The 27,065-nt window shown below is 42.7% G+C and overlaps 1 protein-coding gene across 8 annotated transcripts in view; it reads left to right on the forward strand.

Annotated features, from left to right (window-relative positions):
- PLEKHA1 (pleckstrin homology domain containing A1) overlaps positions 1 to 27,065 on the forward strand; it is a 90,982-nt gene that overhangs the window by 54,824 nt on the left and 9,093 nt on the right. For 5 of the 8 annotated variants that reach the window (XM_030568779.1, XM_030568774.1, XM_030568777.1 and 2 more), the window contains 5 exons: positions 7,537 to 7,572; positions 8,606 to 8,737; positions 9,745 to 9,888; positions 15,171 to 15,239; positions 23,504 to 23,568. In XM_030568779.1, coding sequence (XP_030424639.1) covers positions 7,537 to 7,572; positions 8,606 to 8,737; positions 9,745 to 9,888; positions 15,171 to 15,239; positions 23,504 to 23,568 — 446 coding nt within the window. The remainder of the gene's footprint in view (positions 1 to 7,536; positions 7,573 to 8,605; positions 8,738 to 9,744; positions 9,889 to 15,170; positions 15,240 to 23,503; positions 23,569 to 27,065) is intronic. The other 3 variants (XM_030568781.1, XM_030568778.1, XM_030568780.1) reach the window with 1 other exon arrangement.

Consider the following 27,065-nt stretch of genomic DNA (forward strand, 5'->3'; position numbering starts at 1 on the left):
GATGATGTGTCCCTGGCATTTTTGGTGAAAGGACACAGAGAGAGCATGATCTCATGGACTCTGTTTGCTTGAGAGAAGCTTTCAACGCTCTTCTGACATCTCAGGTGTGCCGCGTCTTTTCAATTGGATGTAGTGGTTTTGGATAGAACAAAGGAAGAACCTTTCTGAAAGCATGGAAGGAGAAATTAACTTTAGGGAAAAAGGATTGTCATCCTGAGCACTACCTTGTCCTTGTGGAACACTCAATAAGGCTCCTGTATAGATAAGGCTGCCAGCTCCTACACTTGTCTGGCGGACATGACTGCTATTAAGAAACAAGTCTTAATGGATTAGTAAAATGCCAGCATGGAAGTCAAAGGCTCGAAGGAATGGTTGTTGAGGCCCCCAATGCTTGTTGTAGGCCCTATTTTGGAAAAAGTGGCTTGGCTTCTGGTCTGGCTAACTGGATTGTTCAGCGAAATCTGGCTACTTGAGGGTTATCTGCAAAAGAGTGCTATTAAGAGCAGACACCTGACATGCAATGGTACTGGAATGAAGACCCCTGTCTATGCCTTCTGGGAGAAAATCCAAAATGTCTGGGCTTCTTGGATTTCTGGGATTTGCACTGTGCTCTTGGCAACTGTTGACTTTGGATCTGATGGAGAAGTACGCTTTCAGTATTGATGTTTTCCTCTAGGACAGCAATGTCTTAGTGACTCTGGAGGACAGACCCAGATCTTCTAGCATTTTGCTTTCAATAGCCAGGTTGTTAGCTGATGCTGTTCCGGGTTTGGATGAAGAACACAACATTGTGAGAAACTGTTCGATTTCCAGAGAAGCTTGAGTAGAGGCTCCAATTTCAGGTCTGTATGGTCTGCAAACCATTTCTTGTTGTGTTTTTTGGACCACCTTCAAGAGTAGTGGAAAGGGTGGCAATGCATATAGTAGGTCCTGTGGCCAACTGTGTGATAAGGCATCTGTCCCGATGGATCTGGGGTTGTCTCCCTGGTGAAGTATTTCAACTTCTCTGTGTCCGTATGATGCGCGGCTGAATGTCTGAAAGATGAGATTGAAAACCTTCTGATTCAGGCACCACTTAGAATTGTTGATCCTGCACCTGCTGAGCCAGTCTGCCTTTCAGTTCAGATCCTGGCCAAGCATAAGACCTGCTTGAAGTGGATATCCACCTTCCAGGATTGGAGCCATAGGTGCCTGGCTATTGGGCTGGAATCCTTGGCTTAGGCTGAGAACTTCATTGCATCCATTGAGGTGTCAGCTACAAATCCTGCTCCTAAGGAGACTTTCTTTAAGCTTTAACCAAGGTTGAGGTGATCTGTGTCCTTGAGGACTGTGAGCTCTAGCCAGGAGAGAGATGCTATTGCAAAGCGGATAGCTACCTGGGATGCATTGAGGGTGGCAGAGGAGGCCTCAAAGACCCTTTTTGAGAGTGGCCTCCCTCTTTCTATCTGTGAAGTCCTTGGGGTAGCACTTGCCTTTTGAGGGAATTACCATATCCCTTGCAAGAGGTGCTAAAGCAGCATCAACCAGTGGCATTTCAACAATAGAGTCCTTCAGTTTTTGAATGATGTAGAGCCTGAGGGTTGCTCTTGTTAATGTGCTTTCCTTTTTCAGGCTTATTCCTTTAATCCTTAATCATTTCCTCAAAGGAGAGGTGAAAAGGGTATTGCAGTCTTGAGAGGATTTTAAGGAAGAATTTACTCTGAGGCCATGGCTACACTTACAGTTCTTCAGTGCTGGTAGTTACAGCTGTGTTCATACAGCTGTGTAGGGCCAGCACTGCAGTGTGGCCACACTGACAGCTAGCAGCGCTGCAGTGTGGCCACATTTGCAGCATTTGCAGCGCTGTTGGGAGTGGTGCATTGTGGGCAGCTATCCCAGCATTCAAGTGGCTGCAACGTGCTTTTCAAAAGAGGGGGGTGGGGTGGAATGTGACAGGGAGCGTGGAGGAGACAGAGAGAATGGATTTTTGGAGTTGACACTGTTCTCAGCTCCCTGCCTTGCAAGTTCTAAGGACTGGAAGACACTGAACAGTGCCTACCGTCAATCATTTTAAAAGTTCTGACCCCCTTCCCCCACCCCTCTCTCATTCACTAAATGCAAATTATGCACTCCTAAAAAGCCACCAGATAAGCATCTGCTCAGCACGGACTTCGCCCTCCCCTCTGCCGTGTGAGCGTGCTGTTTCTCTCTTCAAGCGAACAGTTGTGAACATTCCAAAGTAATTCCCCTGCCTGCCTCCGCTCGCTCAGCAAACAGGAGCTGTGTTTGTTTTTTAAATAAGCAGTTTGGCTGAACTCCGAGCTCTCCCTTTCTTCCGGTTTGTTGTGGACAGGAATTCTGGGATGCCTCCTTATACCCCGGAAGTCAATAAAAGCGCTGGTGGGGTCCACACTTGCTGACCAGCGCTGGATCACCAGCGCTGGAATCGCTACACCCGGGGCTCGACCGGGTGTACAGCCAGCGCTGCAACCAGGGAGTTGCAGCGCTGGCTGTGCTTTGCAAGTGTGGCCACATCCTAAGTTGCAGCGCTGTAACCCCCTCACCAGCACTGCAACTCTCTAGTAAAGCAATGGCCTGAGACTTAACTCTTGTTCAGGTTGAATTTGAATTGTGCAGGCAACCTTACTGCACATAGTCTGGAATTTCTCATGGAGGGAAAACCTCTGATGTATTCTTTGAATCCAATAACTTCCCTTCCTCAGTGGGAGGGAGAAGAGGAGGGGGAAGTCAGAACTTGTACCTCTTGGATTTTCTGTTGTGTTTTTCCCCCTTTATTGTCTACTTTTAGCTTTTTAGCTATTTTTGGATGTGTTGCGTGTGTAGAAGTTCTGCTTTTGCTTTGAGGCATTTTAAAAGTTGCCTTCCTTAGGTTCTGAAGCCCTCTCAAGGGATCTGTGTCTGAACACTCCCCCTTTGGGAGCCATTCCCTCCAAAGAAGGTGGAGAGGACTCATCAGGGCCCTCTTGGGCAAATTAGGGGAAAGGGTAGAAGCCCAGTTCTTTAAGACTTGTGGCGAGGGGTAGGATGGACAGACTTGTGACCCTGCAGACCTCCCTCTTCGTTCTTCGGGGTAACCTGGGACCCCTGAATTGACTGCTTGGGGTCCTCCTTGTTATTGGAGCCTCTCCCTGCTCTGCAAATCAGGCATCACTTGGCTTTCATATCACTTGGCTTCTCCGCCATACCTGAATGGGGGCAGAGGAGCAGGCAGGGAGATGCTGCAGCAGAGGGTCAGGCTGGGTTAAACCATCAAACTGTTAACTGCTCCAGGGAGGAGCAGTACGCTGAAAAGATGAATGCTCACTAAGGCCCAAGCTGAGAAGAAGAAAAAAAAATTAAAACAAATGAGGGCAGGAGCAATTGAACAGCCTGCTGCTGAAGTTGCAGAAAATCTGTTGACAAGAGGGAACAGAGGAGCAGTGGTCAGAACGTATGGTGCCAAAACACTGATCTGCCTCTGAGCTGCAGCCCAGACATCCAGAATTGTGGGAGAAGCTGGGTTGCAGAATCAATTTTTTTTGTTAGATTAAAGCAGCGGTTCTCAAACTGTGGGTTGGGACCCCAAAGTGGGTCATGACCCTGTTGTAATGGGGTTGCCAGGGCTGGTGTTATACTTGCTGGGGTCTGGGGCTGAAACCAAAAATCTGTGCCCCACCCAGGGCTGAGGCTAAAGCCTGAGGGCTTCAGCCCTGGGTGGTGGGGCTCAGGTTACAGCCCCACCCCTCCAGGGCTGAAGCTCTTAAAATTGGGCTTCACCTCCTTCCCCCAGGAGGGTTGGTGGTTGGCCTTTGCGGCCCCCCCCCCCCCCCCCCCGCCCATGGCGTAGGGGCTTGGGCTTGGGCTTCGGTGCCCCTTCCTGGGATCATGTAGTAATTTTTGTTGTCAGAAAGGGGTTGTGGTGCAGTAAAGTTTGAGAAATCCTGGATTAAAGCATGGACTGTAATCAAGGCCCCTCATGTTCTGCTGCAGAATTTAGGTCCAACTTGTCACAACATGCTTGGGTGCTACAATGTCTAATGTGACATACTGGTAACTTTGCAACAGCTTTTCAGTGCTTTAAAAAAAGAGATTTTTAATAACTTTAGGCAAAATAATACAATCTATACAGTAACCCTTGTTTTTATTTAAATATTTATGCTGTCTCTAGTTTCATTTTCTGATTCTAACGTGCCACAGATCTATATTAATCTTAATAGATAACTGCATTATAGAAGCCCTGACAGTGGGAGAAGAGCTGGGGATTTTGGCAGTGGAATGGGGACAACTGGAGCGCTTAATATCTGAAGAAGTGTTGGAGGAATTGGGCTAAAGGAGACAGGCCATCTTTCTGAGCTGTTGTTTAAGGTTATGTGAAAGATCATGGAAGACAACATTGTTTTATGTCATATTTAGTTCATGTTTGAAAAGCTTTTTCTTCGCAAGCTTAAGTACATGACACATTTTTGAAAATGGAAGTTGAGATTTTGGAGCATTGTTCAGTGACAAAGGATTGCTTGGAAAATTCATTGGTTGCACACTCACAGAATGCATCCTGACTAGTGAAAGAGGGTGCAAGAGAGAGGAGCAGACATAGCATTTTATAGGAAGACCGTGTGACTACAGGGCATAAAAACATACTGCTTGTACATATTTCGACTCTTACCTCCATTCTTGAGTTCTGCTCATATAGTTTATAAGTAGTGCCCTACTAAATACCAAGCCATGAAAAACGCATCACAGGCGTGAAATCTGGTTTTTGTGTGCTTTTACCCTATACTGTACCAGTTTCATGAGGGAGACCAGAGTTTCTCATATTGGGACTCCTGACCCAAAAGGGAGTTGCAGAGGGGTCACAAAGTTATTTTACAGGGGATCATGGTATTGCCACCCTTATTTCTGCACTGCGGCGTTCAGAGCTGGGTGGCCAGAGAGTGCCGGCTGCTGACTGAGCACCCAGCTCTGCAGGCAGCAGCACAGAAGTAAGGGTGGTAATACCATACCATGCCATCCTTACTTCTGCACTGCTGCTGGCAGCGGACTGCCTTCAGAGCGAGGCTCCTGGCCAACAGCTGCTGTTCTCTGGCCATCGAGCTCTGAAGGCAGTGCTACCACTTGCAGCAGCGAAGAAGTAAGGGTAGCAGTACCACAATACCCCCTACAATAACCTTGTGACCCTCCCACAACTCCTTTTTGGGTCAGGACCCCTACAATTAAAACAGCATGAAATTTCAGATTTAAATAGCTGAAATCATGAAATTTACTATTTTAAAATCCTTTGACTGTGAAATTGACCAAAATGGACCGTGAATTTGGTAGGGCCTTATTTATGAGCAATGAAAGAGTTGAATATATGGGGACAAATTTTTGTAGTATCCAGTTTTGACGGGGTGCAGTGTGTGATGAAGTGCTATAGAGGAACTAGTTGCAACTTCTTGATTGTGAGGCCAATTCCAGGACGGCTGTAAACTCCTCTGGCCAGCTATAGCCCTGGAGGGCTGTTACATCAATCATGAAACTTAGACTGCGGTAACTTTGAGGGCCTTATTCTTGATATATGTCCCCTTTGTTGGGAGCTGTAGGCACTGGTGTACAGGAACTGGCTATTCTGAGTATTCCCAGTCTAAAAGAGCCATAGGCACTACAAACCCATGCACCGCCAGAGTGGAACAAAGGAACTGGATCTGACCAACAAATCTAGCCCACAATTTCCTTCTATATATTTAAGGATATTTCCATTGAAATGTTTTTCTTCTATGAAAAATATTTTTCTGTCTTCTTTATGGCATCTCTAAATCAACCACACATTGTCATGTTGTCCTAAAATTGCCAACTACAAAATTTGGAACTAGTATCGAAGAGGAGTTGTCAAAGAGAATTTTGTTCCTCATAGGAGGGGTAAGATGACACAGGCTGGATACAGGATTGAAGAAAATAATGTACATTCTTGTTGTTCAGCTGTTGAGCCCCCCATTACTTGAACAAAGTTGAAATTAACTTTCACCTTTATTATTATTATTATTGTAAATTACGTTGAGAACGTCATGAAATTCTGTTAAAATCTTGAAAATATGAACCTTCACTGAACTAAGTTTATAAATGACTTAATAGATTGGAATCTAATTTAATAAAGATTTGTAGAGGGCTTGACTGATTTTTAACAACTAGATTGATACAAAGGTTATACTTTAACTTCAATCTATAGCATAGTCAATTAATAAATCCTTCTGACTTCACACTTAATCCTCAGATTATTGCACTTTACTGTGCCTCAGGTTATGTTAATAAAAGTCAATCCAGAATGACACAGGGTGCATTGCCTTTCTTCTTTTTTGTGTGTATCTTGGTATTCTCTAGGAGCACAGCTATCAAAAGAATTAAGCATATTCCTAATTAGTGCTGTTTATCCAGTGAATAATTCAGCTGTACTTTCTGCAAGCAAACTGCCCTAGGTAATAGTTTGCTGTCACGACTCTTGGAAACTTCAGCACCCACTTTTCAATAGATTATTTCCAGTACCTAAACATCAAAGCCACTCAGCAGTAGTAGTCTTTTCCCCATTGCATTTGTGTTTTATAAGTAAAAGCTGTTATAACTGAGATTTTGATTAGATTAGATTAAAGAATTGTAAGGCTCATAAAGCAAAATACTTTCTCTTCTGAAGAACAGGAAAGAAGTTGCTCCCTTGATTATACTCCAGACCAAGACATACAATATTGAAACTATTAGATCAGCCATACATCTGATATTTTTGGACTGCTCTGCCTTTCCTAAATAGGACCTCCTTGACTCTTGTTTTGGGGTTTTGATTTGTTTGAAAGGAGGCTAATCCAAGTCATAAAGATGTTACCTTTTGAAATAAGATGCATTTGTATTGCTTCCAAGGATAGAGAACCATTCAGTTTTCAGATTTGGCACAAACTCAAGAACAGACAGAATCAAGCTCCTGAAGAGCCTGCACCTTTTAGCTCAGCTTTAGCAGACTGACTTATTCAAAAGCATTCAAATATTAAAAACCTTTAAATACTTGGTCTTGATATGAGACTTTGCAAGAGGGCTTATTGTCAGATGCTTGTGGGAGACAATTCAGATGCAGAGGCACCATCATGACTGCAGCTTCTATTGAGCCACAAGGAGCACAGTCAAACAAGGTGAAGAAGAAAAGGAATAGCTGCTTCTCCCGATTATCAAATAAATAGATGCTTATTTTGCAACCATTAATGACTTGATTTTCTGTGAAGTAACTAAGCTCTCAAGATTTTTTGGGCCTGGGGGCTGGAGCAGATGGTTTAGAACTTTTTGATTCCAACAAAGTGGGATAAACATAACCATATTTGAAAATGGCTAAGATGGAACATTAACTGCTTTTACTTCAGGTATTTCTCAGAGGTATTACCTGAATATTGTTTCACCAGATAACCCTGTTTTGCAAAGGTTGGATGTCAGTTTCAGACACCTTTTAGAGATTGTTCCTAAAAGTTAGTTCCCTCAGCACTTCCTGTTTATGTTTTGGAAAGTACTAGATCTCCTATTTTCTTTCTTGGTGCTCCTGTGATACAGCGATCTACCCCATCGGTACTCAGAGCAGATGAAGAGGTAAGTGGCATTACTCAGCATAGTCCCATTTGCCTTTTGTGTAGCTCCTATAGCACACCTCACCCTTTATCGCCCTCCCTTGATGAAATAGTGCCAGTTTTTGCTTGAGGGTGAGCTAATGTCCAGAGATTTCTTATAGTAGTGTATCAAGTTGAGTAACTTGCATAAGCTGCATACAGTTCTTAATGTGTCTTAAGTTGCAGTGAAGTACTAATCTTCGGGATCCTGTTGTCAAACTCGTCTTGCAATTTGTACACCCCTCTCCCCAAAGTTCCACGTTAATGATTATTAAGCACTGCATTCTTTAGCCCTGAAGATTTTGCATTGAAGTACAAATCTGTATCTTGTCATTCTATAAAGCAGTTTGAACAGTATGGATAACTTTTTTCACCTTGCTCCAGATATTAAACTTAAAGCAAAGTTTCAGTTAAGTTCATATTGTTTCATAGTAATTTAAATATCTTCATGCTAAGCATTACATTTTGGGTGAGAATGCTGCATCAAGCAGCAAAGACATTTGTCAAACATTGACACTATAGCTTTGTATTAATCGTAACTCTTTGCATTACAGTAGTACCTAGTGACCAACTAGGTTTGTGGTCCCATTGTACTAAGCATTGTTTAGACATGTAGTAAGAATCCTAGCCCCAAAGAGCTAAATGTCGAAGTGGGAGAAACTATTTCTACTTTACAGATGAGAAATTGTGGCACAGAGAAACTGACTTGCTGAAGATTAGGCAGGGATTTTGTGGCAGAGCTGGAAAGTGAACTCTGATCTCCTGAGTCACAGTCAAATGTCTTAATCACAGATCAGTTTTCTTCTGATGTCTAACACAAATCTTGTGCAAACAGTTACCTATTGAGATTTCTTTAGAATTAAAAACTAGCTGTAGAAATCCTTCTGGAGACTGAATGTGAGTGCTTGAATAATAACTGAGGCTTTTTAGGTACCTGAGCCTGGGGACTACCAGCTTTATTTTTAGTGTTAAGACAGAGGAAAACATCAAATTATTCATCATGTCTAACTTTTTAGGTACCAAAGCAGTCTGATCTGCTGTGTCAACCTGATAACCCAAATCGCCAAGTTGAAAATCCAGGTGGAAAGAAACAAGTGTCTTACAGAACAGAAATTGTTGGTGGTGTTCCCATCATTACACCTACTCAGGTAATAGCTTCATAACAAGTAAGGAAATGTTATTAGTGGAAGAGTTGTGCTATGTGTCTGTCTTGTCAGGATACTGTGACATACATTTATTTTATCTATAATAAATTTGTCAACCCCATCCATCCTCATCCAGAAGACTCATACTCTCATAAACTTGCTTTTTAAATATTTACCTGATATGGTATCTAGGTGTCCATTCGACTGTTTTACTTTTCTGTGACTGTATGAAAGATTATTCTTTTAAGTGTTGACTTTTTTACTTCCAAGAATTAGACCCCCTATATGAGTTTGAATTTCTTGGCGTGAAATGAGTTTCTGGCATTGGCAATGTCAAAGTTCAAGTTAGTCCATCACTGAAGTTCACTGGTATGCTTGTTTTTGCATTTTGCAATGGAGAAAGGAAAGATACTGACTGGCTCAGAAAGCCAAGATTTTTATAAATGGCGTGCTAGAAACCTGATGTAAAATAAAAAGTTAGTAATGGTTGTATCTAAAAGTAGATACACAGTAATTCTACTGAGTTTGACACCCTGTGTACTATTTTATCCTCTTGGGTCACATTGGGGGATTGGTTATTCTGACGATTTGCATGACTGGCCCTAATCATAGTTTTGGAATTATCTAGACTGCTCTTCTCCTAAACAAAATCACTCCGTGGATTAACTTTTTTTAAAAGGAGTAAAGATTTTGTTTCTTAGGTCTTCAACATACTATTTTTAATTGCTTTATCTGTTTTGATATGTTTATAATCTGTTTTCAAACTGTGTACTTTTGAGCAGTCCCTGGAGTACTCCAGTAGGCCTTATGTAGGTAATTGTCACATTGATATTACTGCTATACTGCAGTGTCAAGTTTCCGGTGTTTCTAAACAAATCAGAGATGGAGTTTAGTGGGCACAGAGTGGACCAAATACCAAATTTAGGGAACCGAATACACTTTCATTTTCTGTTCTTATCACTGGGCTTTAGAGCAAATGCTGAACATCCTGAACTTTCTCTCCATTCTAGAGAGAAGAATTAAATGAATGTGGGGAAGGAGGTGACAGAAATTACTTGAAACGGACCCAAAGCCACCTTCCTTACTTTAGCGCTAAACCTCCCCCAGACAATGCTGTTATCAAAGCTGGCTATTGTGTTAAGCAAGGCGCTGTGGTAAGTGATTTGGAGAATAATGCATTCCTCTTCTGAAGAACAGAGGCCCAAAAGTTATTACAGTTACTTTCTGTATTATACTGAGATAAATTGATACTGATTTTTGGTTTTTACCAAATAACACTAATGTTGTTAAAATATTAAGGGTAATTAGAATTTTATCAAATGAGTGATTCTTCAGTAGTAGTAGTATGTGTTTTATCTATGTATTGGTATTCTTTCAACTTTTGTGGGTTTTTTTTGGTGCTTCTGCATGTTTTTGTATTAGGTTAAAATTTGAGACCTTTTGCAGACGAAAACATTAGGCTAAGTGTATAATTAAGGGATGCTCTTTGGCATGAGCATGTGCAGCTATCTTTTTGTAATGAAAAGTGTACAGAAGGTATTTGGACTGAAGCAAGAGTTCACTGTGTGCAGGATTTATAAAGTGTGAAGTGATTAGGGAAAGTTTTTAGGCTTTCTATGTGGTTTAGAGGAGAAATTGTGCAATTCCAAAAATGTGCAGGAGATTGATGTCTAGCCAAACAGTTCGAGATTAAGGGATTTAGCATGTGCTCTATTCAAAGCTCTGCAAACTCACAACATTGAAGTCTGGGAGCATGAATTTTTTTTTATCATCAGAAGCAGGAGGTCTGCCAAACAGGCAGTGGGGCTGCTAGACGGCCAGGCTGTTAAAGAACACTCAAGGAAGATAAGGCCATTGCAGAAAAAGTAAATGGATTCTTTCTGTCAGTCTTAACTGCAGAGGTTGTAGGGGAAATACCCATATTGGACCTATCCTTTATGGTTGGTAGATCTGACGTACTGTCCCACATTGATGTGTCAATAGGAGATGTTTTAGAACCAACTGATAAATTAAACATAAAGTCACTGGGAGCAGATGGTATTCACCCTAGAGTTCTGATGGAACTCAAATATGAAATTTCAGCTCTACTAACTGTGTAGTACAAGTGGTTGGCAACCTTTCAGAAGTGGTGTGCTGAGTCGTCATTTATTCACTCTGATTTAAGGTTTCGCGTGCCAGTAATACATGTTAACGTTTTTAGAAGGTCTCTTTCTATAAGTCTAAAATATATAACTAAACTATTGTTTGTATGTAAAGTAAATAAGGCTTTTAAAATGTTTAAGAAGCTTCATTTAAAATTAAATTTAAAATGCAGAGCGCCCCAGATGGGTGGCCAGGGACTCGGGCAGTGTGAGTGCCACTGAAAATCAGCTCGTGTGCCGCCTTCAGCACACGTGCCATAGGTTGCCTACCCCTGGTGTAGTATACAACCCATTTCAGAAACAAGTCTCTGTACAAGATGACTGGAAAGTAGCTAATGCTGATTTTTAAAAAGGACTCTAGAGGCAGTTCTAATGATTACAAGCGGTGAGTCTAATGTGAGTTCCAGGCAGATTGGTAGAAACTATAGCAAAGGATAAAATTATCAGACACATAGGTAACTCTTCCCTAACAAATCATGTTTAACACAGCTTTGGTAAAGGGAAGCCATGCCTCACCAACCTATTAGAATTCTTTGAGGGTATGAACAGACAGACAAGGATGAACCAGTTGAAGTAAAGTACTTGAATTTTCAGAAAGTCTTGGAAAAGGCCCCTCACCAAAGGCTCTCACAGACGCTAAGTTGTCATGGGATAAGAAGAAAGGTTTCTCATGGATCGGTAACTTGTTAAAAGATAGGAAATGAAAGGTAGTAATAAATGGGCAGTTTTCACAATGGAGAGAGGTGAGTGAACAGGAGGATCCCCCAAAGATCTGTATTGAGATCTGTACTGTTGAACGTATTCATTCATGATCAGAAAAGGGAGTGAACAGTGAAGTGGCATATGATACAACATTATTCAATATAGTTAAGTCCAAAGCTGACTCTGAAGGGCTATAAAGGAATCTTAAAAGACTGGGTGATTAGGCAACAAAATGGCAGATTAAATTCTGTGTTGATAAGTGTGAAGTAATGCACATTGCAAAAAATAATCGCAGCTACATGTATATAATGATGGGTTCTAAATTAGCTGTTACCATTCAGGAAAGGGATGCTGAAGTTACCCTGGGTAGTTCTCAGGAAACTTCAGCTCAGTGTGCATCAGTGCTTTAAAAAGCTAACAGTGTTGGGGACTATTAGGAAAGGGATAAAAAATAAGATTCAGGGAAGGGCAACAAAGATGACCAAGGGTATAGAATGACTTTCATTCGAAGAGAGACTGAAAAGATTAGGGCTGTTCAACTTAGAAAAGAGGTGGCTAAGGGGGGATATGATAGAGGTCTATAAAATATGAAAGATGTGGAAAAAGTGAATAGAGAAGTGTTGTTTTCCCACAACACAAAAACTAGGGGTCACCTAATGAAAAGAATAGGCAATAGGTTTAATACAAACAAGAGGAACCTGTGGAACTCATTGCCATGGGGAGGGTGTGATGGCTAAAAGTATAATTCGGTTCAAAAAGGAGTTAGATAAGTTCATGGAGGATAGGGCCATCAGTGCCTATTAAACAAAATGGTTACGGCTGTAACCCCATGCTCAGGGCAACCCTAAACCTCTGACTACCAGAAGCTGGGAGGAAAAGACAGGGTTGAATCACTCCAGCTACCCTATTCTATACATTCCCTCTGAAACTCTGGTATTGGCCACTGTAGGAGACAGGAGAGTGAACTAGATTGGACCATTGGTCTGACCCAGTATGGCCGCTTCTATAAACTTGTTCCTCCTTTTTATTTCAGAAGAACACCAAAGAAATGCCACACAAAAATAAGTTAAAATGATGCTTAAGTTGCATGGTTAGACGCCAGTCAGAATGTCAGTTACAGTTGTGTGAAAACTGTCTGCTCGTGTGTGTGTGTGTGTGTGTGCATTATATTAGTATTTACATTATCTTGTTTCTCAAACATTATGTACAAAACTGATTTTCTAATAGAGATGTGTAAACATCTTGAATTCTGACATAAAGCAGAAATACATTAGACTGATGTGATATGAAAATTATTCAGTGAACTATGTACAACACAGTCCATATTAGGTGTGCAATTTACAATAACAGTGGAAATTTGCTGACTTACAGGCTGCATAAATGCATGGCTAAATTGCCTTTGTAGTACATGAGTACTGGCAAAATTATTAAAATATGAGGTGATACTGTTTAAGCAGTCTAAATTTAAAAAAAAATATATTAAGCCAATATCACATTATTAGTGGAAGAGTGTGTTTTGTTCAATATCTTCATCAGTGATCTGGAGGATGGCGTGGACTGCACTCTCAGCAAGTTTGCAGATGACACTAAACATGGAGGCATGGTAGATACACTGGAGGGTAGGGATAGGATACAAGGGACCTAGACAAATTAGAGGACTGGGCCAAAAGAAACCTGATGAGGTTCAACAAGGACAAGTGCAGTCCTGCACTTAGGACAGAAGAATCCCATTCACTGTTACAGACTAGGGACCGAATGGCTAGGAAGCAGTTCTGCAGAAAAAGACCTAGGGGTTACAGTGGATGAGAAGCTGAATATGAGTCAACAGTGAGCCCTTGTTGCCAAGAAGGCTAACGACATTTTGGGCTGTATAAGGAGGGGCATTGCCAGCAGATCGAGGGATGTGATAATTCCCCTCTATTCGACATCGGTAAGGCCTCATCTGGAATACTGTGTCCAGTTTTGGGCCCCACACTCCAATTTTTCCACATCCTTCTTGTAAAGAGTCCAGTGGAAGGCAACAAAAATGATTAGGGGGCTGGAGCACATGACTTATGAGGAGAGGCTGAGGGAACTGGGATTATTTAGTCTGCAGAAGAGAAGAAGGGGGATTTGATAGCTGCTTTCAGCTACCTGAAAGGGGGTTCCAAAGAGGATGGATCTAGACTGTTCTCAATGGTACCTGATGACAGAATAAGGAGTAACAGTCTCAAGTTGCAGTGGGGGAGGTTTAGGTTGGATATTAGGGAAAAAAACTTCACTGGGAGGGTGGTGAAGCACTGGAATGAGTTACCTAGGGAGGTGGTGGAATCTCCTTCCTTAGAGATTTTTAAGGTCAGGCTTGACAAAGCCCTGGCTGGGATGATTTAGTTGGGAATTGGTCCTGCTTTGAGCAGGGGGTTGGACTAGATGACCTCTTGAGGTCCCTTCCAACCCTGGTATTCTATAAACCCGTATGTTATATTAAACATTTTACTTTTTGATATACCAGTTTATATGCAAATGTCTTAGTTCTTTTTTACTCATAGTTTAAGCACTATCTAATAGAAGTACATCCTTTCTTCACCACCACTATCCAATGTACTTTCTGCCTACTGTCTTCATAATTGACTGGTGGCATATTCTTTGTCCCTAATTTTCTTTATATTCTCTGTACTGAACAGAATAAAGTATATTTCTGGCGTATTCATATTTGCAGAGTTGTGGTAGCCGTATTGCCCAGGATATTAGAGACAAGGTGGATGAAGTACCTCGTAATGGGACCAACATGTCTCTTTCACCAAGAGAAGCTTTCAGTCTTACACAGAGCTCTTCATGTCTTTCTATTTTTTGTCTCACTCTGTTTACCCTTATCCCAGTTTTCCATTCAAGTAATCTTATCACTTTAATCCCATTTGTTAATCCAGGTCATTTGATGCATATGAAGTGAATAAAATACGCATTTGATCCATGCTAGCTGCATGTAGAATGTCTGAGACAAAGGACATATTTCAGAATTGTCTGCAGCACTTTTGGTACAGATTCCCTAAATCAAGGAATATGGACCTCACTTAACCAGTGGTAATGTGTCTTGTTTAGGCTCGTAGTTTCCTAAATTTTCCCCAGATACCTTCTTTCTGTTCTCTCTAGCTTCCAAAGAAGCATCTAAACATTTTTTTTGCCACTTTCTACAGAATGCTGAGTTATTGGATTACCATACTGCAGATTTCACAGACTTTGCGGCACTGTGATCCTTAAGAAAACCTGTAACTTCAAATCTTTCCAAGTGTAATTCTTGTGAAATTAAATCTTAGACTTTGGAGAGCAGGATATGTGGTTTTAAAATAATCTAGATTAATGAATGTAGGAAACAAGATTCCTATGAATAGATATAATTGGAAATAGAATTGTGGCAGTTTAAGAAATATCCAATAGCATTAGTAGGAATTGCTAAAAGTAATTACAAAAATAAAAATTGGAAAATGCAGCTTCCATATAACTGCTAATGTAGTTCACTGATGTATTTTTCAAAAAACCTAGCTAGATTGAGTGAGTGAAAATTAAAGAAAATCATGTATTGCTTAGATTTTATTTTCTTTTTTTCCTTCTAATAGATGAAGAACTGGAAGAGAAGATACTTTCAGTTAGATGAAAATACAATAGGCTATTTCAAATCTGAACAGGTATGTTCCCAGATGTGTTATACTGCTTTCAAAAGATGTCTGGAAGTAAATTTCAAAAATACACACTGAAGGTTTCTTAATGATCTACTTGGGTGTCTGAAAAAGTGCTGTGCTACTTTTGTAACTTTCTGTAATTCTGTTCTATAGTTTCAGTAAAAAAAAATAATTATGAAAATAGGTCATCTGTTAATGATTTCTCTTTGGAAGTTAATTCTCTGACCTCGCAATCTGCTGCTCTGGGGACTGATAGGGTATTGCGAAGGATTGATTTCCAGTAAGGAATAATAATGAATTGAACAAACTTCTAAATATGCACAACAGTTGTCACTCATTTTGCATCAGTATTTTGTTCCTCTCATGCCTGGTGGATGCTCACTTGAGTATAAATGATTATCTTAAGAAATGCTGATTGTGAAATAGAGAGTCCAAGCAAATGTTAAAAGAAGCACAAAGTTGTATTTATGCTTCCCTGCATAGCTGCACAGTTCCTCCTGGCTTCTTCTCCCTCCTTCACATGGCCTTTGTCAGTAGCAAATTCAGAGGTATGCAGCTAAGAAACTAACATCCTGTTTGCATACAAACATCTAATTGAATAAAGATTTGAAATAATAGTAGTAATTAGTATATATGGGCCAATTTCAGAACATATGAATTTTTAAGTTCTGTTGGCAGGTCTTTAAATTGTGCTAGCAGCAGAGTACTGTCTAGAACAGGGGTGGGAAAACTTTTTGGCCCAAGGGCCATGTCTGGGTGGGGAAATTGTATGCAGGGCCATGAATGTAGGGCTAGGGCAGGGGGTTGGGATTGCAGGGTGTGGGAGGGGGTGTGGTGTGCAGGAAGGGCCTCAGGGCAAGGGATTGAGGTGCAGGAGGGGCATGGGGTGCAGGAGGGCACTTGGCAGGGGGTTGGGGTGCAGGAGGGGTGCCGCAGGGAGCTCAGGGAAGGGGTTAGGGGGCCCAGGGCAGGGGGTTGGGGTGCAGGATGCAGGAGGGGTTTGGGGTGCAGGCTCTGGCCCAGCGCTGTTTACCTCGAGTGGCTCCGGGGTAGCAGTGGCACGCAGAGGGATTAAGGAAGGTTCCCTGTCTGCTGCTTCTGGAAGTGACCAGCATGTCTGGCGTGGCTCCTGGGGATGGAGTAGGGCAGGCGGCTCTGCTGTGCGCTGTCCTTGCCTGCAGGTAACACCCCTGAAGCTCCCATTGGCCATGGTTCCCTGGTCCCGGACAATGGGAGCTGCGGGGCGGTGCCTGCAGGCAAGGGTAGCTCTGAAACCCTCTGCCCACTCCCCCAGCATGATTATGGGACAAACTCCTGCAGGGGAAATGAATCATCACATTTTCCACTGCTCGCCTTGATAAAGTGCAGCAGTGTGGTTAATACTAAGTGCCTGCTTCCCTTGCTCACCTTCATGGAGTTCAGCTGGGCAGGTCAGTCCTGAAGAAAAGACCTCATCGTAAACATGCTTTTTCCTCTAGCCATGCATGTGCACATACCCACAAAGCTCAGTGGTCCAGATTAGAAGCAGTGTTCCCTCTAACTTTGTACATCCATCTGCAGAATGAATTTGATGTGCACCAGTATGGAGGTGATGTGTGACACACCACCTTCATATTAGTGCACATAACAAAATTAATGTAGTGGGGGTGGGGCCGAGGGGTTCAGCATGTGGGAAGGGGCTCAGGGCTGGGGCAGAGGGTAGGGGTGCAGACTCTGGGATGGGGCTGGAGGTGAGGTGTGTAGGTGCAGGCTGCCCCGGGGCTGCAGTGTGGAGAGAGGACTCATAGACTGTAGAACTGGAAGGGACCTTGAGAGGTCATCGAGTCCAGTCCCCTGCCCTCATGGCAGGACCAAATACTGTCTAGACCATCCCTAATAGACATTTATCTAACCTACTCTTAAATATCTCCAGAGATGGAGATTCCACAACCTCCCTAGGCAATTTATTCCAGTGTTTAACTACCCTGACAGTTAGGAACTTTTTCCTAATGTCCAGCCTAAATCTCCCTTGCTGCAGTTTAAGCCCATTGCTTCTTGTTCTATCATTGGAGGCTAAGGTGAACAAGTTTTCTCCCTCCTCCTGATTTCACCCTTTTAGATACCTGAAAACTGTTATCTCTTTTCCAAACTAAACAAACCCAATTCCTTCAGCCTTCCTTCATAGGTCATGTTCTCTAGACCTTTAATCATTCTTGTTGCTCTTCTCTGGACCCTCTCCAATTTCTCCACATCTTTCTTGAAATGCGGTGCCCAGAACTGGACACAATACTCCAGTTGAGGCCTAACTAGCGCAGAGTAAAGCGGAAGAATGACTTCTCGTGTCTTGTTTACAACACACCTGTTAATGCATCCCAGAATCACGTTTGCTTTTTTTGCAACAGTATCACACTGTTGACTCATATTAAGCTTGTGGTCCACTATGACCTCTAGATCTTTCTGCCATACTCCTTCCTAGACAGTCTCTTCCCATTCTGTATGTGTGAAACTGATTTGTTCCTTCCTAAGTGGAGCACTTTGCATTTGTCTTTATTGAACTTCATCCTGTTTACCTCAGACCATTTCTCCAATTTGTTCAGATCATTTTGAATTTTGACCCTGTCCTCCAAAGCAGTTGCAATCCCTCCCAGTTTGGTATCGTCCGCAAACTTAATAAGCGTACTTTCTATGCCAACATCTAAGTCATTGATGAAGACATTGAACAGAGCGGGTCCCAAAACAGACCCCTGCGGAACCCCACTTGTTATATCTTTCCAGCAGGATTGGGAGCCATTAATAACTACTCTCTGAGTACGGTTATCCAGCCAGTTATGCACCTACCTTATAGTAGCCCCATCTAAATTGTACTTTCCTAGTTTATAAGAATATCATGCGAGACCGTATCAAATGCCTTACTAAAGTCTAGGTATATCACATCCACTACTTCTCCCTTATCCACAAGGCTCGTTATCCTATCAAAGAATGCTATCAGATTAGTTTGACACGATTTGTTCTTTACAAATCCATGCTGGCTATTCCCTATCACCTTACCACCTTCCAAGTGCCTCACTTCCACCCCTCACTCCCCCAGCCCTCTCTTGTCACAGCTGCTTGGGGCCGGAGGAGAGGTGCCTCTCCCTAGCCTCGGCAGTTCTGGCTGGGCTGGGCCAAGGGAGGGGTTCCACTAGCTGGCAGCGCCGACGGGCCTGGGGGGAAGCGCCTCTCCCCGCTGGGTAGGTCCATGTTGGGGCTGGCAGGCCTGGACTGGGCCAGGGAAGGGGCACCTTTCCCCTGGTTGTGGCAAGTCAGGGGTGCCTCTCCCCTGGTGGGCCCTGAGCCCCTGCACGGGGCTTAATAGGCAGTTGTGCAGCCATGCAGCTTAGAGAGAATTTAGGTTAGAAGTATAGATTTTTTCAGGCAGAGATGTACAGAGTATTGTGAAACTGTGCTGAGGAGGTCAAGGGCGGCTGCAGACAAACTTATTGCAATGTATCCTTCATTCATCCTGGGAAGGTGTACTTACTGAAGGGGATTTGGGTCTTTCTGTCATACCTAAAAGCTTGGGATGGTATCAGACTGTTGTTCCCATCATCAGATTAGGATCCCTACCAGACATAAATGTGGGTGTTTTCTCTGGTGATCAGGAATTTAGCATTTCTAACGAGGGGACATGCAGAGGGAATAAAGTCGCCTCTCGTCAGAGACATGGGGCCATACACAGTAGCACTGTTTGTGAAAGCATGTGGGGGCCTGTAAGAGTGGTCTTCTCACTCTACAGGCCCCTTCACAGGCAGCCAAGTTCAGGTAGGTACGTAGGCCCCTTTTCTTTTTGGCATGACAACTCTCAGGTGGCATCAGATTAATCAAAAAGAAACAGTGAACTGTTATGACACCCGAAGGGCCCCCACATGCTTTAACAAACAATGCTACCGTGTATGGCCCCATGTCTCTGAGGAGAGGCAACTTCATTCCCTCTGCATAAGATGAGCATTGGCATTTTACCTGCAGAGAATGAAACAGATCAGAAACTCACCCAGACTGTTCATTGTTATTGCCATAGAACGAGTACAAGGACAACCTATATTCTCTCAGAGATTCTCTAAGTGGAATTACTGTCAGTTGGCACATCTTCTTCCTCCACATGGAGTAAGGGCTCCCCGTACAGAGGGAGCCTCAATAGCATCACTTCAGGAGGTGCCTCTGCTGGATATTTGCAGGGCAGCTACATGGAGTTCCATCCATACGTTCATGAGATTATGCCTTGGTTCAAGGCTCCTCTGCTGACTCATCCTTTGGGACAGTGCTTCTACAAGCAGCTATACTACATGGAGCTTTGCATCCTCCTCCTCTCTTAGTATTGCTTTCAGTCATCTATGGTGAAATAAAACATAGGGACCAGCACTTGAAGAAGAAAGGAAGTGTTACTTATCTTGTTTTAACTGGAGTTCTTTGAGATATGTGGTTCCTATCTGTATTTCCCTCTGCTTTGGAATATGACAAGATTCATGGTAGAGATGGAACTGAAGAGGTAGTCGATCTGCCCGACTTCTTATATCTTTGGTGCAGGGGCACAGGTGGAGCACTGGAGACTGCTTGCAAGATTTATCCGGTCTCAGGTACATGGCATACACTTATACTTCACAGTGGAATACAGTTGAGGACCATGCATCTCAAAGAACTCCATAATAAGGTAAGTAACTTCCCTATGCCTAAAGGGGGTACTTATGGAGTTGTACAAGAATTGCAAAAAAATCTTTGTCCTATTCCCAGTCTGAGTAATTTATGGAAAATCCATGACATGAATTAAATCATCCATCTACTTCAGATCGGCACATTACAACCTGCTCCTCATTTCTATTTCTAGCCTCAGAGGACTGGGGACAAACAGAGCAGGGCACTGCATGAAACGCCTAAGTAAGTTTCTATAGGAGGCTTGTCTTCAAAGAATTTCCATTTTACCATCTTCAGACAACTCTTACATTTTGCAGCTGTCTGGCAGCCTTTTTCTCTTCCCTTCTGAAATTACATGTGCTGCCAGGGTGTGTCTACAGGATCATGGCAGCAATAATATTGGCATTATGGAGGAAGGAAATTCCCTTATCAGAGAAATTATCTGGGAAGAGATAAGGATTTTGTACACTGAGAAAGCTGAACTAAACACATTGAAACAGTTCCTGAAGTATCTTGGATTCAGGACGGATGGCATGGTGCCAGAAAAGTCAATCAGAGGCCTGGGCTGACATTGAATACAATCAGGTGCTAGGTTTCATCTCGGAAGATTAACAGATGATGTCCATAAAGGAAAAAAAGTGGCATTTTCAGCTCTCATAGAGATCTGCTATTGCAAAATCAGTCCTCCATCCAGGACCAAAGATGTTTAAAACAAACACTTGGAAGAAGCTCGTTGGGGAAAGGACTTTTTCTTCTGTGTGCAGGGACTTTTTCTTCTGTGTGCATCATGTCTCGCTCAAGGGGGTTCTGGTTCATGACAAGGGCTTACAGGCACTGTGATTAACACAAACAGTAAATAAGTGATTATTGCTCTCGTGGATCCCAAAACAAAAGTAAACAAATACAATATATTCTACGGTCTGGGGCAAAGTCCACAGTTTAACTACCATTTTAAAACAGTGAAGTATAGCCATGAGTTCTTCTTGGAGGGCTTTATTATGAATTTGTAAGTGTGTGTCTGAGCAAAATGTCAAGGCGCTGTAGTATAATATTCTCAGCATGTTCATGAAAAGGAAGTTTTGTACAAGGCCTAACATTAAATGCATCATTAGGGGACATCAACTTTATTCCAGCCCTGCAAGATTATTAAGCATGGCCTTTGAATCTCACTCAGCTCCTTACAACACTACCCTGATTGACCCTTTGGAGGGAGGTGCCAGACTTCATATCCATTAGAGTAGGGCTTCAGTGGCCACTGTCTACATTCAGATGAGCTTTGAAGTTGGGATCTTTCTCTAACAGACCAGTATTATATTTTTAATTCAGGTACGTGGTTCCTCCCAACTCTCATAGCATTCATTCACTGAGTGAATTCAAGAAATATTCCTCTTTTAACTGAGCATCAAGGTCCAGTGTTTAGGAGCAGTGACTTTCTCAGGGTAGAGTAATACTGTATTGCAGTCAATTAGACTGCCACACAGCCATTAATGTGCAAGTTCACCAAATTTTGCACATATTGGTCATCCAGTCATAGCCAATGCCATTTTCTTTACTTTGGTAAGAACGTAAGAACAGCTATACTGGGTCAGATCAAAGGTCCATTTAGCCCAGTATCTTGTCTTCCGATAGTGGCCAGTGCCACGAGCCCCAAAGGGAATCAGCAAGTGACTCATTCCCTGTCACTCATTCCCAGCTTCTGTCAAAGTGAGGCTAGGGACACTATTCCTGCCCATCTTAGCCAGTAGTCTCTGTGAACTTATCTAGTTCTTTTTTGAACTCTGTTGTAGTCTTGGCCTTAACAACATCCTCTGGCAATGAGTTCCACAGGTTGATTGTAAAAAGGTAGAAATCTGCTTCATGCCTTAGTGCCCAGGGGAAGATGGAGGGGATATTTTATTTGTTTCAGATGCCAATATTTAATGAAAGATCCTGCTTCCCACCACTGTGAAGGCACATTTCTATGAACATTCCATTGTAATGGATCTGTGGGCCTTAGCACAAAGAATAAGAGAACTTGTCTGTGCTACCCGAAAATTTCCTTTCTTTTGAGTTTAAAAGATCCAGCCCTCTCTGCAGACAAATGGATCATCCTGAACAGAGAAGGAATGAAAATTAGCATCCCAGGATTTGGGTGTTTTGTTATTAAATGGAATTTACAATTCTCTGTAGGAGAAATCATTGAGGAAAAGCACAAAGTACAGTTAACAGCCTATAATTTAGGGAAAGTAGATTTCAATCATCCTGGCTGTGCAATTTCTTACTGAACGTAACTTCAGGAGGTAAGGCGTTAGCCTGCTGCCAATGAGAGACAGATCTTGTTCTTCCTTGAAGCTGCAAGTTGCCAGAAATACTTATAAGTAACTTTGGTATTTAAAAATAAAATTTCAGGTAAGCAGAGAAACTTTCCTATTCCCTCCAACAGCCACATGGTGGCACATGAAACTGGAAGTTGAAAGGCCAGTGCTGAGGTTTATTTAAATATTCAGGAAATAGACCTACATATATTAGAGAAATGGACTGAAGTAAATAGGATGAAATAAGGACAAATGCAAAGTACTCCACTTAAGAAGCAATAATCTGTTGCACACATACAAAATGAGAAATGGCAGCCTAGGAAGGAGTACTGCAGAAAAGGATGTGGGTTCATAGTGGATCACAACCTAAACTATGAGTCAACAGTGTAACATTGTTGCAAAAAAACACGAACATCATTCTGGGATGTATTTGCAGGAGCGTTGTAAGCAAGATACTAGAAGTAATTCTTTTCCGTTCTACTCCACATTGATTAGGCCTCAACTGGAGTATTGTGTCCAGTCCTGGCCGCCACATTTCCAGAAAGATGTGGACAAATTGGAGAGAGTCCAGAGAAGAGAAACAAAAAAGGTCTAGGAGAGAGGTCTAGAAAACATGACCTCCGAGGGAAGATTGGATTCATTTAGTCTGGAGAAGAGAAGACTGAGGGGGGACATAAGTTTTCAAGTGCACAGAATGTTATAATGAGGAGAGAGAGAAATTGTTCTCCTTAACCTATGAGGATAGGACATGAAGCAATGGGCTTAAATTGCAGCAAGGGTGGGTTAGGTTGTACATTAGGAGAAACTTCCGAACTGTCAAGGTAGGTAAGCAATTTATTCCAGTGTTTGGGGATGTTGTGGAATCTCCATCATCGGAGATTTTTAATAGCATGCTAAACACACACCTTTCAGGGATGATCTAGATTGTATTTAGTCCTGCCATGACTGCAGGGGATTGGACTAGATGACCTCTCGAGGTCCCTTCCAGTCCAACTCTGATTCTATGATTACTGTGCCATGCTTTGGAAAGAAAGAGGTGGCTTAAATCATGGAGATCCTCTTGGACCTTATCCAGTTGAGTTTAATAGGTAGCTACACAAAGTTCCAAATTTAAAAAAAAAAAAAAAGATTCATAATGCTTTCATGCCCTAGAATTTGCAGAGGAGCTCAATGTTTAAGAGAGTGAACAAAGTCTTAGCTGGAGCAAGCAATAATGAATCGCTGCCTTGGAAGTCTCCCTGTTATTGCTAATCAATCCTGAGTAACAAAGTCCTGATTATTTGAATCTTGAAAGAAATTAATCCACTGAAACCTTTTCCTTTTTTGCAGGAAAAGGAACCTCTCCGGATCATACCTCTTAAAGAGGTCCATAAAGTTCAGGAATGTAAACAAAGGTGAGAAAAATTAACCATTGATGCAAAATATCTGAAGTATCACAGTAAACAGTTTTGTTGGGGCTAGAACAGTAGCTTGCAAACTTCTTTACTGGTGACCCCATTCACATAGTAAGCCTCTGAGTGCAACCCCCACCCCCTTATAAATTAAAAACACTTTTTAATATATTTAACAGCATTATAAATGCTGGATGCAAAGCAAGGTTTGGGGTGGAGGTTGACGGCCTGCAACCCCCTGAGGGGTCCCGACCCCCAGTTTGAGGACCCTTGAGCTAGAATGTAGTCAAAAGACTGGTGGCTTAATTCCAATTAGTTAATTTAGATACATGGTTTGATAGTTGGTGTATTTAGGGACAACAGATAGCTTTGTGGTCACGTACCCTGTTGAATCTAAATACTGCAATTTATGATATATAGCATGAGATCTTGATACTGAAGCTTGCATTCCATGATCCCCAGCAGTGAGTTAAGGTCAGAATGAGCAATAAATGACAAAATCAAGGAAACAGTTAAACCACTAACATCAGTATATTTTGAAATGAGGGTGAAACTGAAATTTCTACTTTGGGTATGTGTTGGTGAAAATTCTGCTGTAGATGTGCTTGCATCTCATGCACATGAGATTGGAGTCTTTTTGAATAGCAATGTGTGTCAGGGTCATGCGTGTGCCCTGTGCCTCCTTGTGCTCCCTTGTGATGGCATAAATGCAACCCTGCCTCAGTTCCTTCTTACCACTCATGGCAGACGGTAGAGTCTCTGTTCCTGACTGCATAGATGTTGGCAGGCGGAGTACCACTGAAAGAGACTGCTTCTTGCAGATTCAGGAGATTTTCTTCTACAGAACGGAAGACATCTGTGACAGATTTATGCCTCAAAATGGAAGAGGTTCCCAATACAATCTAGACCCATTGCAGTTTCTGTTACCAAAGATCCTTTACTACTTGCTGTATTTAAAAGTAGCCAGTTGTTCAGCTCCGTCTGTGTCCACCTTACGATAGTCTTGACTTGTTATCCTCCAGCATAGTCATGTTTTATCTTCTCTGACTCGACTGTATCCAGGTTCCTCAAGAGCCTGTTACATGCTTACTTGCCAGTTGGGTATATTGGGATTCCCTCCAAGACTTTTTCAACTCTGCTTATCCAGAACACTATGTCCAGTTGTGGGAGAAGACTTCATCCAGTTCTCTGGGATCCAAAACACTCATTTGGACTCCAGATTTCATCACTTGGGTTATTTTTATTTGGCATACAGCAAAGCTACACTTGAGTTATCAGACTCAACATAGGGCATGGGTATAGGTCACACTATACATCCAAAGTTGCACAGAAAACCTCTTCCTTTATATACATTTACCCATTATTGCATCATATGCTTCATGGTTGGCTTGGTTACTTTTCAGAAACCAATCCATGTACATCATGCTCAAGCCAATCTTTACATCGTGTCTACATTCCTAACTTCTCTTACCTGTTGTTAGTAAATGGTTCCCTGGGTGTTCTCCCTCTTATCTTAGTGGACTTAGACATTCTGTCTTTCTAGCTTACTTACCTGTTCACTTATTTAGCACAAATGTTCTGTTTTCAGCCTTATGGTATGTTTACCTCCCTAATTCTATCCTACAAGAAATGAGGCCTCAGTCCAGAAGTTAATTGCTCATGTCAAACTGGGCCTCAGCTCCATTAGGGACCCTGTTCTGGGATAGGATCTCGATATTGTCATCCTGAATCTTAGGGAGCCCATCTTTGAACCTCTTTCAGTATGCTCTTTACACCAGATCACCCTCACCATTTCTGGTTGCTGTCATCTCAACTAGATGGATTAGAGAGCTTCAAGCACTCATGGCTGAGCCATCCTACATTGTTTCACAAAGAACAGGTAGTGCTGAGAATAGAAGACGCTTCAGACTCTGGATGTCTCGAGATCCTTTTTTTATTACATTGACAGAACTAAACTATTCAGACTCTCTCTGGTTATTTGTAGCCATAACTGTGTTTGAAAGGTAAGGCTTTTTAATTAGAGGATTCTGTCATTGAGGTCATAAATTGCGTGACTTTCTGGGACTTCTTCCACAGCGACAGAGCTGGAGCAGGTGTCAGCCCTGGAGCTGCCGGAGCAGTGGCCCCAGGGCTGAAACAGTAGCTGGGGTTGGGTCCGTCCCCCTGGAGCTGGAGAGCAGAGGCCACAGGAACAGCGGCAATCAGCCCTGATGCAGAAGCAGCGGCAATGACGGCGCAATGGGCCGTCAGTGAGCCCCGGGGACACTGGAGCAGTGGGCTGGGGTTGGGTCAGCCCCTTGGGGGCTTGAGGAGTGGTAGTCAGCCTGACTCTTAGTCCCTCAGCCCCAGGGTATTCCAGTAAAAGTTAGGGGACAAGTCAAGGGCTTGCCCAGTCTGGGTTTAACCAGCTGGCTCCTCGCCCCCTTGGGTCTTGGTTTTTACATTTGGGACTGGATTACCTTGGACAACTAGGGCCTAAGCACTGTCAGATCATGAAATACAGTTACTTTCCATATGCCTCCCCACCTCACCACATTTCTCTTCAGGGACCCCTCTCACAAGACACTGTCTCTGGGGGCTGTAGGGAGGTCCCCCCTGCATCATCAGGGGCAGGGTTTCTACTCCTGATAGCTCTGGTTCTCAAGTCCAAGAGAGGGATGAAACCTATACGTGACCTTTGCAATCTTAACAAATACATCAGATACATGAGATTCCCTATGGTCACCCTAGCAACTATCCTCTCCACCTTAAATCACAATGACTGGTTTGCTACCCTGGACCTTCAGGGTGCTTATTTCCTTGTAGCAATCCTTCTGAGTCACCACCAATACACCATGCTGCCTTTTGGCCTATCTTCAGCACCCTGGGTTTTTCTGAACACAAGTGTATGATAGTGGTACCTCAGGAATAGAGGAGTTCCTTTCTTCTTGTATCTGGATGATTGGTTACTGAGGGGCAGGTACAGAGTGCAAGTCCTCAGTCATGTCCACTTCGCACTACCCCTACTCAATTGTTGAGGTCTCATTCTAAACACTGGGAAGTCAACATTGGTTCCACCTCAAAAAGAGTTGAGTTCACTCAGGCCCTGATAGACTGAGTTTGTGAGAGTTTCTGCCAACTGATTGTTTCCAGAAAATTCACCACCTATGTCTAGAGCTGCAGTCTGAACCCTCAGGCATAGCCCATGTATAGTGAGATTGCTACGCCATATGGCTGCATGCACACAGGTAATTCAGTATGCTAGATTGTGTCTGTGTCCTTTTCAGATGTGTCTGAAGTTGGCCTATCCTGCAAATCTTCATCCCTTGAACAGATGGTTCAGACTGCCTCTGCTGATTCTGAACTCCTTCCAGTGGTGAATGGTTCAGGGCAATATGTGCCAGGTGTTCCCTTTACTCGCTTCCCACTGACCGGGACTGTTGTCACCAATGATTCCTTAAGTTTGCAGAGCACATTTGGGGTTGTGAAAGTTCAAGGCCTGTGGTCAGAACAAGAAGCTT

Source organism: Gopherus evgoodei, chromosome 7 (genome assembly GCF_007399415.2).
Source record: "Gopherus evgoodei ecotype Sinaloan lineage chromosome 7, rGopEvg1_v1.p, whole genome shotgun sequence".
Taxonomy (NCBI): domain Eukaryota; kingdom Metazoa; phylum Chordata; order Testudines; family Testudinidae; genus Gopherus; species Gopherus evgoodei.